The sequence below is a fragment of the Scheffersomyces coipomensis genome (genome assembly GCF_036884675.1).
Source record: "Scheffersomyces coipomensis strain NRRL Y-17651 chromosome Unknown DFJ63scaffold_8, whole genome shotgun sequence".
Taxonomy (NCBI): domain Eukaryota; kingdom Fungi; phylum Ascomycota; class Pichiomycetes; order Serinales; family Debaryomycetaceae; genus Scheffersomyces; species Scheffersomyces coipomensis.
The window spans coordinates 574,291-591,853 of NW_027042899.1; the positions used below are offsets into that span (position 1 = coordinate 574,291).

Sequence of the window (17,563 nt, forward strand, 5' to 3'; positions counted from 1 at the left end):
TCCTAATAGATATGTAAATACATAGTTAATTAAACCATAAAAAACATTGAAAGTATAGGACTTTTCAATAATCAAAATATAATATAATTATAAGTATACTAGTTAATTATTGTGTAGTGCACTACTTTTTTTCTGATCTCAAACCCGTTTAAATTTTTTTTGAGTTCTGACTCAATGATGTTTGATATTGATTGATTTGAACCATATCGAAGTATGAGTGAAGCTGCTGTATCTGGTCCTAAGGCTCCTGTTCCTGAGAAGGGGAAGCCAGTTGGTGACGCTGCTCCAGCTGACGGCGAAAATAAAGGGCTTTCCAATAAAGAATTAAAGGAATTAAAGAAGAAAGAGAAAGCTGCCAAAAGAGCTGCTGAAAAGGAAGCTAAAGGTATAACTCCTGAACAACAACAAAAGATAGCAGAACAAAAGATAGAGAAGAAGCAAGCCACTACTAGTACGAAATTGAAAAAGCAGTTGAATCAAACATTGATAAAGGTTGAAGATAAGAATCGTATTCCATCTCTTTTCAGTCATTTAGAAACTAGAGAGCAAAGAAATGCTTCATCTCCATCAATTTCACACATTGTTCATCCTGCTATACTTGCATTGACTTTAAAGTATTCATCTTATAAAATAGTGGGTTCAACATCAAGATTAAAGAATATGTTGGAAGCATTTAAAGTTGTTATTGCTGATTATCAAACTCCAGCTAATACTACTTTAACCAGACATTTAACCGGTCATTTATCAATTCAAATTGAATATTTAAAAACTGCACGTCCATTATCAGTCTCAATGGGTAATGCCATTAGATGGTTGAAACAAGAAATATCTCATATCTCCATTGATATTACTGAAAATCAAGCTAAAGAATTCTTAGTATCTAAAATCGATGATTTCATAAAGGAAAAGATTGACTTTTCTGATCAAGTTATTATTGAAAATGCATCTCAACATATCACTAATAATTGTACAATTTTAACCTATGGTCATTCTCAAGTATTGGAAGAATTATTTAAATATTGTGTTCTTGAACAAAATAAAACGTTTAATTTAATTATTGTTGATTCAAGACCATTATTTGAAGGTAAGAAGTTATTAACTAATTTAGCAAATACAAACTTCACTCAAGATCAAGATGAATTAGAATCTGATTTGGAATCGATTTCAAGTAGAGGTATAAGAAGTTGTCGTCCAATTACTCAACTGAATCTTAAAATCCATTATGTTTTAATAAATTCAATTTCTACTACTATCTTAGAAGATGTTGATTATGTTTTCTTAGGTGCTCATGCCATGTTATCAAATGGTCGTCTTTATGCCAGAGTTGGAACTGCTCTTATTGCTATGATGTGTCATACTAGAAACATCCCTGTACTTACATGTTGTGAATCGGTTAAATTCTCCGATAAAGTTCAATTGGATTCTGTTACTACCAATGAACTTGCTGATGTTGATGATTTACTTCAAAATATTAATTCTAAAAAACCACCTCAAAAGAAGTCATTTGCTTTAGAACAATTCATAAAACAATGTGAAGAACAAAAGAAATCTGAACTGGAAGCCAATAATAAGAATAAACAACAGCAACAACAACAGCAGAAGAAAGCTGAAGCTGCTGCCCAAGAAGCCATTGCTGATGGAGAATCTCCCATTAAGAATTGGAGAGATATTCCAAATCTTAACATATTAAATATCATGTACGATTTGACTCCACCAGAATACATTAAGAAGGTCATTACTGAATTGGGTTCATTACCACCATCTTCAGTTCCAGTCATCTTAAGAGAATATAAGAATACATAGATATCTGTACATACATCATAATATATATATAAATTTAATCTGGAAGCGCATTGTAATTGTGTAATTGTTGATAAAAATCAAAATAGTGCGAGATTGAGATTGAAATTTTTTTGGTGGTAAATATTTTGCCTTTGCCACCACCTTTGCAGTCAATCTTGATTTATAGATATATACGTTCATTTCATTCAGTTTCATTGGAATTGATAGTTACAGTGATCAATTGGGTTGATTAAGGGATAAATTCATATACTACAATGGCTGATAAAGAATTGGACTTGGTAAATAAGGTTGAATTACGTATTGCCTTAGCTGAGAATGATAAACAATTTGAACATTCATTGCAATTATACCTTGCTCCTATATTGTTAAAGTTAGCGAGTCCTCACTCTGAAGTAAGAAATACAGTATTGAAGATTGTTCAACAGCTTATCCCAAGAATCTCCGCTGCTAGATCTATAAAGTTACCCGTTGAAGCTCTTTTAAAACAAGTGAAAAATCCAACTATTCCTCAAGGTGCTGATGCCACTTCAGTCAGATTATTTTCCCTTATATTTGTATCTAGAGGAATTGAAAGATTGAATGCAGAGGAGAAAACTGCTCTTGTTCCCCAAGTGATAGAAGGGATATCAACGTTTTCAACTAATGTGTCGGCCAGATTATTCAATGTGTTATCAAAATTATTAGAATCTTGGAAAGCTCCAAGTCTTGATACTGATGAATATAAAAATATGGCTACGTTCTTACAATTCGATAAGAATCCTAATGATGAAGTTTTCCTTTCCAAAACTATCAGTAAGTTCTTTTTATTACAACCGACTCCTACTGCCGTACAGTTACCAGGGTTAAGCGTTAAGGATAATGAATATTTTAATAGAGATGCTGGTGTTCAATATAAGACAAATGCAGAAATATTTGAGGTTAAATTGCATTTGTTGGATTTCTTGAAATCAGGATTTCAAGATAAGCATTTGATCATACCTTATTTGATAGGATCAGTCGACTCTTCATCTAAAATAAATGATACTGCAGAAGTGTTATTTCGTAAATTGACAATTGATTATGAAGATGAATCTTTAATAAATAGTCTTGCAGATTTATTTTTAGGTGTTGGTGATATTCCACCTGTTTCATCAACCATTCAAGAAAAAATCGTTCAAGTTTTCTTAAAGAGTAAGGTTGCCACGACCATTTCAAGAGTGTCAGATATTTCTAGTTTAGGTTTATCTTCTGAATATGCTCGTTTGAAACAATCTACTGTCCAGTTCATCAAATGGGTTAGTAACAATGATAGTGAATTCTCAGAAGCTCAAGCCAAGTCCTTACGTGAATTTAATACAACCATGGCAGGTGAATTGAGAAATAATTTAATAAATGAAGGTTGGCCACAGTTCGATACTGAAAATATTAGAAACTATTCAGCTGCTCTTTCTCAAAGACTGTTACAATATGAAGCACTTGGAAATATTCTTAGATCCAATCCAGAATTATTTTGGCATGATATATCATATATTGAATTCTTATTTCAATCTTTAGAAGGAGAATTACCTGATTTAAGAGGTACCATTCAAGATGCATTATCTAGTTTAACTGTTCATTTACCTCAATTATCTGACCCATCCAGAATTAGTCTTAAAAAACTTGCTGAGAAATATTTGGCTGAAAAGAACCATCATAATGAGAATTTACATTCGTGTCGTTATGTGGCTATAAAGTATATTAATAGTACATTTCCATTTCAAGATTCTGAAGCTAGGTATTTATGTATATTAGGTACCGCAAAAGAGAATCGGTCAGATACTATTGAAGAAGCCTTAAAAGGTTTACATCCTCATTGGTTTAACATCTTACAATCATCTAATACCTTGAAATTCAAATCAACTAGAGATTTATTAGGAGAGAATAGTAAAGTTGATTTTCCATCATTTCATGAGTATGTTTCAGTTTTAAAACAAGAACTTGATAAAGCTAGTGAACATGGTAGTACTGTTTATCAATCATTGCCTAAAGCTATTAAATTTGGATTACAAATATTGGTAATGCAAGCGGTTAATGGTAAATCTACCGTCATTGTTCCTGATGAAGATTGGATTGTGAGATTAGATAAAGCTTTAGAAGTGGATAAAACAGTTCAAAATTTATTAATTGAAGAAATCAAACAAGTATCTCAGCCTGATGAAGAAATGAATGGTGAATCCAGGGTCAATAATAATGTCTTTAATCTATACTTGTCCATTGTGTTTGATACTTTAGTGGGGCAATATTTCGATACTGCCAGAATTCAATCAGATATAGTTTATGTGGAAACATTCACCAAGTTGGTGACTTTAGCACCACCTGCAGTAATTGAACAAATGACATTATTAATTGATAGGTTATTAGATTTGGTCAATGGTAAGGTACTTAATGATATAGCTCTTGCTCGAGTATCAAAAGCATTTGCTATCATAGCAAGTACTTCAAAAGTATCTAATGAAGAAATTATCACCTTACTTAAAAAATTAGACGTAACTAATGCAACTCCATATTTATTGAAGGGAAGATTGTTAGCTACTAGTTTTCTTATTTCAAGACTATTCTTAAGAAAAAGAATTGATGTGGTTGAAGCTTCTTCTTTAACAGCTTACTACGATGTTCTCATTCGTTACTTAAAGGAAGAATCATTATACACAACTGTTTTGGAATGTATTAATCAATTATCAATTTTTGGAGCTTTAGGACCAATTCAAAATCAGGAATTATCTTCATATGTATTGCAATTCGTTGAACTTATTACTCCAAAAGTTAAGAAATGTGATGAAAAATCAGTTATTACATTATCATACTTGTCATTAGCGCTCAATAAAGTTGAAAGTGATGAATTGAGTGATTATGAAAAATTAGTCTATGATACACATGTTTCAAAACAAGTGGAATACACTTTTACTAGTGGTGAAGCTTTCCTGGTCATGGCTGTAGGTTGGAAGTCAACTTATTTAGAAAGATATCTTGATATTCAAGGTGAAACTATAGCTTATATCCCTGATGATATTTCTCGATTACCAACTATTTTAAAAGCTGTATTAAAGGCATGTTCTGATACAAAGCCTGCCTTAAGAAAAGCAGGATGTATTTGGTTATTATCTTTAACTCAGTATTGTGGACATTTACAACTTATCAAAGATAAAAGTCCTGAAATTCACGTATCATTTATGAGATTCCTTGCTGATAGAGATGAATTAATTCAAGAATCTGCTTCAAGAGGGTTAAGTTTAGTATATGAAATGGGAGATGTTGATTTAAAGGATACATTAGTTCGTGGATTATTGAAGTCATTCACTGATTCAAATTCAACTACAAAATTCACCTCTGGATCAGTTGAACATGACACTGAATTATTTGAACCAGAATTATTGAAGACTAATGATGGATCAGTTTCGACTTATAAAGATGTATTGAGCTTAGCTTCTGATGTTGGAGATCCAAGTTTAGTTTATAAGTTCATGTCATTGGCTAAATCATCCGCATTATGGTCATCAAGAAAAGGGTTAGCATTTGGATTAGGTTCAATCTTATCCAAGGCACAATTAGATAAGTTATTAACCACAAATAAGAATTTGGCTAATCGATTAATTCCCAAATTATTCAGATATAGATATGATCCTAATAGTTCAGTTCAAAAATCGATGAATGATATTTGGAATGCATTAATCACTGATACTTCTAAAGTTGTCAAAGAAAACTTTGATATAATTTTACCTGAATTATTAAAAGGAATGGGTAATAAAGAATGGAGAGTCAGACAAGCTAGTACGGTTGGATTAAGTGATTTATTACAATTAGTTCCGGTTGAAAGCTATGAATTTAAATTAGAAGAAATTTGGAATATGAGTTTCAGAGTAATGGATGATATTAAAGAAAGTGTTAGAAAGGAAGGTATAAAATTAACCAAGAGTTTAGCTACTACCTTAGTTAGAATCATTGATCCTAAGAATAAATCATCAGCTACTACATCGGCTGAATCGATTGAAATTCTTGAAACTTTGATTCCATTTTTATTAGGTAACAAAGGTTTATTAAGTGATTCTGAAGATGTTAGAAATTTCGCATTGGATACTATTTTAAAACTTTGTAAAGTTGGTGGTAAATCAATTAAAGCATTTGTACCTCGATTAATTGAAAATTTCATTAATTTAATGTCAACTTTAGAACCAGAAGTTATCAATTATTTAGTATTAAATGCTGATAAATATAACTTAAAGTCAAATGATATTGATGCTAAACGTTTACAAAGTTTAGGTCATTCACCCATGATGGATGCAATTGAGAAATTATTAGATGAATTAGATGATTCATTAATGGATGATTTCATAACTAAATTAGAATCAGCAGTAAAAAGATCTGTTGGTTTACCATCTAAAGTTTGTGGATCAAGAGTATTAGTTCAATTAATTACAAAACATTATCACTTAATTAAGCCATATGGAGATAAATTATTAAAGATTTCGATTCAACAAATCAAAGATAAGAATGATGCTATATCATCGTCATACTCTACAGCAGCTGGATATCTTTGTAAGATTGCTTCTATCCCATCAGTCATAACTTATTCTAAATTAATCAATAAATTATATTTTGAAAGTGAAGATGATAGATCAAGAGAGATAGCATCGATTGCTAGTGAAAATGTTTCTAAATATAGTGGACTGGATAAATTTGAATTAATCGCCAGTGCCTTTTTACCATTATCATTCATTGGTAAATATGATAGTAATAAAACGGTTAGATTAAATTTTGAACGTGAATGGATTGAAAATACGAGTGGGAATAATAATTCAATTAAATTATATATGAATGAGATCTTACAATTCTTCAAGAGTTATATTCAATCGAATAAATTTGAGATTAGAAAGATTTTAGCTACCTCCATATCAAACTTAAGTAATTTGATTGATAATGCCAATCAATTATCTCAAGATACGATTAAAGAATTATTACAATTATTAATTGAATCTAACAAGGGGAAATCTTGGGATGGGAAAGAGTTAGTTTTAGATTCGTTAATCTCATTTTCAATCATATGTAAAGATTATTTGAAAGAAAGTGATGATATCTTACAACAGATTAATAAAGTGGTGATAGTTGAAGCTAAAAGACGTAATAAAGCCTATCAAAAACATGCTATTAAACTTTTAGGTAAATATATTCATGAATTCCATGAAGATGAAGATTTAATTGAAACTTATATTGAAGTAATAGGTAAAGCCTTGCAGGATAAATATTATCGTGATGATGATGAAGATAGTGATGACGATGAAGATGCTATGGAAGTTGATTTAAAATCGAAATTAACCGTTAAAGAAAATCTTGAATTAGAAGAAGAGAGATTGACATTTATAAAGAATCTTGGTGAAAGTTTTTATACTGATAATGATGATTATAATCATGAATTAGGAACATTCACCTTTCAACAATTCTACAATATCTTCCATTCAAAATTGATTGAGAATACATGGAGATCAAAATTACAAATCATTGAATCATTCCAAAAAGTATTAACTCTATTAAAGGAGTTTAAAACCATTCATGATATTGAATTGATTTATAAGAATTGGTCCCAATTACATGATTTATGTTTAAATAAGGATAATATTGAAAATGTTAAGATTCAATTCTTAAGATTGTCGTCAACTTTAATCGGTATACTTGAGAATTTAAATGAAATTGAAAAATTACATCTTGTTAATGAAAAGTTGAATGAATTTAAACTCATTGAAACATCGAATATAATTCAAACCGAATTATTAAAGACATTATCATCGCAATAGATGTACTACAAGGTTTGTTAAAAGCTCTTTTAAAGGGGCATCAAAATGTATAAAATTTATTTAAAAAAATCACTACTGTAATTTGTATATAAAAATAAGACATTAATATCTATATACTTAAAACATTCACTCAAAAAATTAAATTTTCACCCTTTAAAAACATACAATTCACGAGAAGATAGATAAATCTATTGACCACCTCTTAATCTTAAGACTAAGTGTAAAGTGGATTCCTTTTGGATATTGTAATCAGATAAAGTTCTACCGTCTTCTAATTGTTTACCAGCAAAGATTAAACGTTGTTGATCAGGTGGAATACCTTCTTTATCTTGAATTTTAGACTTGACATTATCAATGGTGTCTGAGGATTCAACTTCTAAAGTAATAGTTTTACCAGTTAAAGTTTTAACGAAGATTTGCATACCACCTCTTAATCTTAAGACTAAATGTAAAGTGGATTCCTTTTGGATATTGTAATCAGATAAAGTTCTACCGTCTTCTAATTGTTTACCAGCAAAGATTAAACGTTGTTGATCAGGTGGAATACCTTCTTTATCTTGAATTTTAGATTTAACGTTATCAATGGTGTCTGAGGATTCAACTTCTAAAGTAATAGTTTTACCAGTTAAAGTTTTGACGAAAATTTGCATACCACCTCTTAATCTTAAGACTAAATGTAAAGTGGATTCCTTTTGGATATTGTAATCAGATAAAGTTCTACCGTCTTCTAATTGTTTACCAGCAAAGATTAAACGTTGTTGATCAGGTGGAATACCTTCTTTATCTTGAATTTTAGACTTGACATTATCAATGGTGTCTGAGGATTCAACTTCTAAAGTAATAGTTTTACCAGTTAAAGTTTTAACGAAGATTTGCATACCACCTCTTAATCTTAAGACTAAATGTAAAGTGGATTCCTTTTGGATATTGTAATCAGATAAAGTTCTACCGTCTTCTAATTGCTTACCAGCAAAGATTAAACGTTGTTGATCAGGTGGAATACCTTCTTTATCTTGAATTTTAGACTTGACATTATCAATGGTGTCTGAGGATTCAACTTCTAAGGTAATAGTTTTACCAGTTAAAGTTTTGACAAAGATTTGCATACCACCTCTCAATCTTAAGACTAAGTGTAAAGTGGATTCCTTTTGGATATTGTAATCAGATAAAGTTCTACCGTCTTCTAATTGTTTACCAGCAAAGATTAAACGTTGTTGATCAGGTGGAATACCTTCTTTATCTTGAATTTTAGATTTGACATTGTCAATAGTGTCGGAGGATTCAACTTCTAAGGTAATGGTCTTACCAGTTAAAGTTTTAACGAAGATTTGCATTGTGTGTATATAAGTATTAATTAACTAATCGATTGATTGATTGATTGATTGATTGATGGAAGTAAAAGAAGAAAGGAAAAGGAGAAGCAGAAGAAAGATTATTAATTGTAATTACAAAAAGTGGCGATAATTGTATCCCTTTATATACTTAGTCGCTCACCTCCTCCTTCGCTCTCCCTTCCACAAATAAAACATCTAATTTTGGAGGATCACGCATCCATGCATCTGTTATGTTATGCTTAGTTTCCATTTAGTACAGACTTCCAGCCTTCTTTTCTTTCTGCTTCCCCCTATTTTTTTTGTCTGTCTGGAATTTTCCATTTATTTCTTTTTAATTTTATGCTTCTTAACTATGGACCGGTCACGTGCACTCTAGTTAAAAAAATGACTTTTTTAAATTAATACCGCAAACTGAGGACTAATTTGTCTTTACGACATGACAAAAAAAAAGAAATTTAAATTTGTATCGCATACTTTAAAAATTTTTTGTTTGAGTCATGTCATGCGTTTCTTATCACGATTATGCACTCGTGCAGGACCTTCTATTAATAATATAAATGATCCGTTATATACAGGATGTCATCTCAATTGAAAAACTTCACTTTTGTTTGTTCTATGATATCCTTCCCCCAGTTTTACTTCCTATTTTCATTGTCTATAACGTAAAAGCCTTGATGACCTTATTACTACATTTGGCAATATACTAATATGTTTATTTATGTAATATGTTATATATAGTATCAATTGAATAACCGATTAACTAAAAATTAAAGAAATCAAACCAGTAATTGTTAATGTTGTTCTCCTTCTATGAACGTGTTTGAAATTGTCGTTAAAAGTTTAAATTTTAAATTATTGCTCTGGCTGCCAAAACCGAAAAGAAAAAAAAACATACCATTATTTTTCTAACCGTTAAAAAACACGATTGATTAAAATTAGCAAAAGTATATATGGCTGACCATAGAATGAAAACTTTTTCACAAGTTGTATTGGCGATCGTAATAAGTCTAGAATATTTATGTATGTATGTATGTATGTATGTGTTTCAAATCATTGATTGACTAACTGTTTGATTAATGTTTGAAGTGAATGAATGAATGAATGAACTCAAGTTAAATTGCTTGAGATCAACTCAATGTTTAATTTATGACCTGATAAATAAATAAAGTTGTTGTTTTCATGTTAAGTGAATATACGAATAAATAAATAAATAAGTAAATGAATGAATGAATGAATGCGAAAAACGTTTTCTTTAATCATAATAATGATGATCATTATCTGAATATGAAGAAGTATTTGAATACGAATATGAATGACTTCTTGATTGATGGTGATTATTATGATTATGATTATGGTTATGAGAAGTTCTATTATTATGATTCAGATATGGATGAGATGAAGATGATTTAGGAATCATATTATTATTCTTATATGTGATAGTAGTGGTATCTTCAATGTCATCAGTATCAAATAAAGCGTGATAATGATTATGAGGTTCTGATTTACTTGGTTTATGATATGAATAATGGGTAGTACTATAATCATCATCATCTTCTTCTTCCATTAATGTCATTAAAGTATTGTTTTGATTATTACTATTATTATTTGAAGATGATGATAATGATGATGATGAAGGATCAGCACTGGTGATAAGATTATTATTCCCATCAAATGAATTTCTCTTTATACCTGGAGTTGATAAATCATTTTTTAATTTATTAAAATTTAATTTAAATTGATTTAAATTATTTAAATCATCAAATAAATTTAAAATCTTAATTAATTTAAATTTAATTGATTCTAAATATTTAATGGGAATTGATTGATAATTTTGATTTATTAAGATTAAATTAGGTAAAATAAATTGTTTATAATTTGCCTTTAACCATTTTAAAAACTCCACTGATCCATTTTGGATTAAGTATAGTATGACTGTTAACGTTTTTAATAATTGAAGATAATTTGATTCATCTCCAATTGATGATGATGATGATGATGATGATGAAGGTGATGCTGATGACAGATTTAATGATGATGAAGGTAATGAAAATGATCGTTGAATCAATGGTGGTGATTGATTATTCGAAGATTTCTCACTACTTGAACGTTTTATACTAAAACTATGACGATGATTTTGATTATTATTGTTAGGTTGATAATGATGATGTTCTAAATCGGTTAATATGGATAATCGTTTAATTAAGATTGATGTAATGATATGTAATGATGATTGATCGAATGTTAATCTTGATAATTCGATTAATTCATGATTATAAGGTCCTAAAGGTTCATTATTAGTGGCTTCAAATTAGGGTTCGTTAGTTAGTAATAGGGCATTTTTGGTTGTAAAAAAAAAAGATGTTGCACTTACCATGCTTTATTTTTGATTCGGTAGAATTGGTTAAATTCTTTATAGATTTGAATAGATTAATCATTCAATTACTATTATTGATAAGACATAGTATGAATAAAGAAGGAATATAAAGGAGAAGAAATTTAGGGTTAATTATATATACCTCTATAATTTTTGACATCTTTTCATCATCATGTTATAATTACTATTTGTAGTATAAATAATACGGTCTATTCGGATAATTGTCATAATTAATTAATTAGTACTGTACAGAGTACAGAGTACTGTCATTATCTGATAATGCTTGTTCACCATTACGATTAATTTTACTAACTGATCGGTTATATACAGTACAGGATCCATACTACAATACTAATCGTGATTCCGAAGGAAACGAACTTCTGTTTTTAAACCGAATCACTTTTTTTCTCGGTGATAAACTTCCATAAAATTTAAATTTTTAAATTTAAATTTAAATTTACAGTTTATATCTTGTCGTGAGAGGAAGGTTGAAAAGAGACATTTTATTTATTATTTATTATTATTATGTTTATTTTCGTTTTCGGTTGTTACTCCGTACCTGTATACAAACCACTGTGTTGTGTGCAAGTTAAGTGTGGTGGATTTATTTTTTTTTTTGGTTATAATGTCGTAAGAGTGATTATCATAAACGGAAAAAATAAAATAAAAAAAGAAATTTTAAGCATAGCAGACAAATTTTTAGTGAGTTATTTTTCTTAAATGGCGACTGCTCCTCATTAAACCTCTCAGTAAAATTGAGAATTTCTCCCTAAACGTTAACGACATTTGAAAATTTTTTTTAAAAACTCAGAAGACCATTAAAAAAATTTGAGTGGCTCTGGAGGAGAGAGAGAGAGGACTTTTTTGATTTTGATAAAAATTTCCAACTTTTTAAGCTTTTTCTTTTCTGGTTTGATTTGTTCAATTCATTGTTAGTTCATCATCGTCGTTATTCATCATCCTCTTCTTCAATCCATTCCATCAATCATCCAATCCATCCCATCAGAGTGATCTGTATCATCATCATAATATAGAGCCATTCCTAAACGCAAAGCTTTATAAAACAGTTATCAATCTTTCTATTCCAGTTCAACTTTTGATTGATTGATTGATTGATTGATTACTACTCCACACTCCACCCCATCCCATCTTATCCTTACTTATACTTGGATAGCTTCAAAGCAGTAATCATATCATTTAACTTATCCTTATCCATCCATCTATCTTATCTATTCCTTCCCTCCTTCCTTTAAAGTTTACGAGATAGATTCACCATTCATTCCCCCATATCCCAATCAAACATTCTATTTTACTCCTAGTTTTTTTTTTATTATAAATTCATTTTCCCATCTTATTTCTTGCTTTAATTATATCCATTAAATCATGAATTCTAATTGATAATAATTCAATCTATCTACTTACTCAGTCATTTTATAAGTCCTACCCCCTCCATTTTCTATCATTTTGTTGCTTATAGCTTTTATTTTGTTGGGTTTTACTAATTTGCCATTATTAGTATATTAAAACCTTTTTGCACCTTTACTTTTTCATTTTGCATATCATCAAGCATATCATATCACTTATTAATAATGAGTCAAGAACCAATCTTACCTTATTCCCCTCAAGTACCAACCACCAATACCAATACAACTACAACTTTCACTATTGATTCTCCTATAATATTACCTGAATCTCCATTTGTATCTTCTCCTCCATCACCTCAATTATCATCATCAGCATCTTCAAGTATAAATCCTTCTAATCCAAAAGATGAAAAACCTTCATTCCATTATGATTTAGAATTATTTACTATTTGTAAACATTATCTTGATACTAAAAATCATCATGGTTTAGCTTTAATAACTCGTCAAAAGGGGGGTACCACCTTTTCTTCGATTTAAAATTTGGCCTATACTATTAAAATATCATCCATTTGTATTGAATCCATTCCTTCAACCTGATGAAGATTTAACTAAAGGAGGTAAGAATTCTCATGGTGGTGAATCTTCATCAACATCTGGATCTGCTGAAAATAGTAGTAATGAAGAAGCTATACTTGATGATGAAGAAGAAGAAATTAAATTGAAGATTAAAAAAGATTTAAAAAAATATATTCAAAGATTAAAATATTCTTCAAATATAAATGTATCATCAACTGAAAAAACTATATTTAATATATTAGAACATTCAATTTTAAAATTTAGTCTTAAATGGGGAGAAATTATTAAATATGATTCATCATTAACTTGGATGGCACTTAATTTAGCTGAATGGTTTCCACCAATTCCAAATTCAAGTTTAGTATTAATGGGAAGAGATCATTCGTCATCAACAAACTCATTAACCATTGATTTATTTGATGATTATTCAAATTATATTGATAATATACCATGGCTAAAAGATTATTTACATGAATTAATTCAAGATGATAAGATTTCTAATTTATCATTTCATGATGTTTATGAAAGATTAGTATTGGTATTATTACATTGTCCACCTAAAACTCAAAAGAAGAAAGATTCTAAAAAGACTTCATCATCATCAATGTCATCACATACTTCTGCATCACCTGAATCTAATGTCACCACTACTGATGTTCCTCAAAAGGTTAATAAATCATTACTTCCATTAAATGGAGGTACCATTGAAGAACGAGTTTCATTTTTCATTTATAGTTTAAGAAAAGTATTACCTGAATTATCTCAATTTTTTCATGAAGAACAAATTTTAACTAAATTTGGTAGTCAAGATGATGAATGGTTGATTTGGTGGTTAAAATTTTGTGGATCTAAAGTGTGGTCAAAATTTGATAGAGGTAGAATTTGGGATCTCTTGTTAGGGTGGAGATTAAAAAATCCTAAGAAAGATTTATCTTATTATTATGATAAATTAGAAATTACGGATAATAATTTCTTAACTAAATTAGGTCCTGATATTTTTTGGTCATTAAGTAGTAATGAAGAAAATAATAATAATGATTTAACATCAACTGCTACACCATTAAAAACGAGAGAAGTTTCAATTGATAGAAGAAATTCCCTTCGAGATTTAGTATCGCAATTAAATAATGATTTATATTTGACTTCGGTTGATGAAACTTCAGAAGAATATTCAAGACGTACATCTTCATCATCAGCAAATTCAAATTCAACTACTGCTTCAACTATTTCAAGTGTGACATCATCAAATAATGCTACTATTAAGAAAATTAATCTTTTACCAATTCCATTTTCAAGATTAGATGCTCATGTTGAATTAATATTTGTATCATTAGCATTATTAAAATCAAAAGAAAATTTACTTGTGGAATTAGATCAACATGAAATCAGACAAATTTTATCAAGATTACCAACTAAATCAATCAAATATAAACATAAAAAACATCATGTAACTCATCAATCACAACAACAACAACAACAACAACAACAACAACAACCGTCTGATTCTACCACTTCTTCGCCAACTTCCACATCTCCATCAACATCAACATCACCAAAGTTGGATATACCGTCTCCTGTACTTGAACCAGGTCAAAAACATGAAAATATTATCATTTCAAATGATTCTATCAATAATCATAAAGTGAATTTCATAGATAATATCATTACGGAAGCAGGAGAGTTATGGAGAAAATGGTTATGGTATGAGATGGTTGAAGATAATTAGAACAACAACAACAACAACAACAACAACATAATACTTAATAATTAAAAAAACACGAATATATACGACTATTTTACGGACCCTTTTTGCTTTTTCCTTTTCCTTTTTGCTTTTTACTTTACTTTACTTTATTTTATTAGACTGATTTTATGTTTTTTAGTGTAGTGTGTTTCTATTGTTTTATTTCATTCATTCATTCATTCTTTTCTTTATTTCATGTATATTAGAATTCATATTATAAAAGACATTATTCACTTTATTTTAAACCTATTTGTAGACAGTATACTATTCTTTTTTTCTGTTGCAGCTAAATATTTCTCATCCTGAAAAAAAGTTGAGATGAGAACAGAAGAAATATCTTTAACCAGTTCAAATCAGGTATATTTCCAACCACAGATAACCATAATGAGTAAAGAGGATCTGATCAAGTCTGGCTCTGTCAAAGAGAGTAAGAAGGATAAGAGGGATCGTAAAGATGCTAAAAAGAATAAATCCAAAAAGAGATCAAGTGATGTTTTAGAAGAAGAAGTGGTAGTTGAAGATCAAGAAGAATCAAAAGAAGAAGAAGAAGAAGAACAAGAACAAGATAACGATGATGAGGAAGAAGAACATGATGCTAATCCAAAACATACTGATTATGAAGAAATCGCCATCGATTTAAATGCTGGTATCCCATTATCTAAGAAACAACAACGTAGATTAAAGAAAGGGAAATTGGATTTAGAAAAATTAGCTAAAAAGCATCCAGCTCCAAAACCAGAATTATCCCCTGAAGAACAAGCTAAACAAGATGAAGAAGAAAAGAAAACTAAAAAATCAGAATATGCCGTTTGGATTGGTAATTTATCCTTCGATACTACTAAAGAAGATTTAGTTCGTTTTATTGTCGGTAAAACTTCTCATATTGATGAATCAAATAGTGATTTAGTTAAACTTGAAGAATCAGATATTACTAGAGTAAACTTACCTAAAAAGGATAATAAGATTAAAGGTTTCGCATATGTTGATTTCGCAAATATTAAACAAGTTAATACTGTGGTATCATTAAGTGAATCTCCTTTAAATGGTAGAAAATTATTAATTAAAAATGCTACTTCATTCGAAGGTAGACCTCAACAATCTCCTACTGCATCATTATCGAAAAATCCTCCTTCAAGAATCTTATTCGTAGGTAATTTATCATTTGATACTACTCAAGAATTATTAGATGAACATTTTAGAGCGTTTGGAGATATTATAAAAGTTAGAATGGCAACTTTTGAAGATACTGGTAAATGTAAAGGGTTTGCATTTATAGATTATAAAGATGAAGCAGGTCCAACTGCTGCTTTAAAATCTAAATTAGCTAAAAAATTAATTAATAGACCTTTAAGATTAGAATTTGGAGAAGATAGATCGAAAAGAACTCCAAATCATATTAGAAAATTAGAAAGTCAAGTTGAAGAAGGTGAAGTTAGAGAATCACTGTTTAAACCAGTGAGTAGAGAAAGAAATGAAGGATTTGAAGCTCCTGCCGTGGATGCTAGACCTATTAAAAAGAGAGTCATCAGAGATGATTTCAAGAGCAATAATAATAATAATAATTATAATAATAGAAATAACAATAGTTATAATGATCATAATAATAATAATGGTAAGAGACTTAAATCTTCAGTTGCATTAGCTACCGCTCAAAGAGCAAGTGCCGCTATCGTACCTTCATCAGGTAAAAAGATAACCTTTGATTAAAATCCCCTGTTTCATTTTAGTTCTGTTTTGAGACTGTCTGTGTATATTAGTATTAGTATTTATTTACCTCTACAATAAATTATTTTACAATAAAATCAATGAATAATGTATTTTGTTTTATTATGATCTTCTTTTTTGGAAATATTGATAAATAATACAGTAAACATAATAAAACATGATAATAAAAACAACATATAGAAACAAAATAATAATAAAAATAGATATGATAAAAAAAAATGGTTTGATTTTTGAACAGTCAATCAAAACAATAATAGTATAAAAACAATATAACAAATAATAAAAATCAAGCAAAACATAGAAATAAAACGAATGGAGTGGAATGGAATGTGGGATAAATGCTAAGAATCATACTCATAGTAGAATATGTCTTCTTATACCCTTAATTTAACCCCATGATGCTTTTGGAAATCTTCATCACTAACTTCCAAATAATTTGGATCATTCCTATTGGCTTCGAATTCATCATCGCCAACTTCTTCATATACGGAATAACTTGACCATTCAGATTCAACTTCACCAGTTACACCATCTGGTTGATGACTAAGATTAACTGGTGATACGGTTTCTTCAGGAACAACAACTTCAGCAGCTTTAGGTTTAGATACTGGTGTTACAGTTTTTGGCTTTGGTTTAGATGGAGATGAATCACTCTTGAATAATGATTTAAAAGATTTGGTAATACTACTGGATCTTTTAGAATCAGCTTTTGGAGTTGATACTTTTGGAGTTGATACTTTTGGGGTTGAGATTTTTGGAGTGGAGGAGGCAACGGCAGCAGTAACACCGCCGACGGCAGCCGCAACTGCACCAGCAGCTGCAACTTTTGGAATGATTGA

At 29.6% G+C, this 17,563-nt stretch overlaps 6 protein-coding genes across 6 annotated transcripts; 4 read left to right on the forward strand and 2 right to left on the reverse strand. All coding sequences in view use genetic code 12, as the record gives it.

Moving 5' to 3' along the window:
- The first annotated feature begins 5 nt into the window (after window positions 1–5).
- GCD2 (translation initiation factor eIF2B subunit delta) lies at window positions 6–1,930 on the forward strand. The gene has a single exon (XM_064904435.1). It carries the CDS (start codon window positions 214–216, stop codon window positions 1,801–1,803), a length of 1,590 nt encoding a protein of 529 aa, XP_064759811.1. The 5' UTR covers window positions 6–213; the 3' UTR covers window positions 1,804–1,930.
- ECM29 (Ecm29p) lies at window positions 1,875–7,701 on the forward strand. Its single transcript, XM_064904455.1, has one exon. It carries the CDS (start codon window positions 2,058–2,060, stop codon window positions 7,605–7,607), a length of 5,550 nt encoding a protein of 1,849 aa, XP_064759812.1. The 5' UTR covers window positions 1,875–2,057; the 3' UTR covers window positions 7,608–7,701.
- Window positions 7,702–7,795: 94 nt separating this feature from the next.
- On the reverse strand, window positions 7,796–8,941 carry UBI4 (ubiquitin; the record flags this gene model as incomplete). The annotated part of the gene is made up of 1 exon (XM_064906601.1): window positions 7,796–8,941. One exon carries the CDS (start codon window positions 8,939–8,941, stop codon window positions 7,796–7,798), a length of 1,146 nt encoding a protein of 381 aa, XP_064759813.1.
- A 1,252-nt stretch (window positions 8,942–10,193) lies between these two features.
- DFJ63DRAFT_315723 (uncharacterized protein) lies at window positions 10,194–11,376 on the reverse strand (the record flags this gene model as incomplete). Its single annotated transcript, XM_064906602.1, has 2 exons — window positions 10,194–11,221; window positions 11,313–11,376. The coding sequence occupies 2 exons, from the start codon at window positions 11,374–11,376 to the stop codon at window positions 10,194–10,196; spliced, it is 1,092 nt and encodes a 363-aa protein (XP_064759814.1).
- A 1,937-nt stretch (window positions 11,377–13,313) lies between these two features.
- On the forward strand, window positions 13,314–15,236 carry DFJ63DRAFT_321133 (uncharacterized protein). The gene has a single exon (XM_064907294.1). It carries the CDS (start codon window positions 13,566–13,568, stop codon window positions 14,979–14,981), a length of 1,416 nt encoding a protein of 471 aa, XP_064759815.1. The 5' UTR covers window positions 13,314–13,565; the 3' UTR covers window positions 14,982–15,236.
- NOP13 (Nop13p) lies at window positions 15,082–16,793 on the forward strand. The gene has a single exon (XM_064907295.1). The coding sequence runs from the start codon at window positions 15,318–15,320 to the stop codon at window positions 16,704–16,706; it is 1,389 nt and encodes a 462-aa protein (XP_064759816.1). The 5' UTR covers window positions 15,082–15,317; the 3' UTR covers window positions 16,707–16,793.
- Window positions 16,794–17,563: the final 770 nt, after the last annotated feature.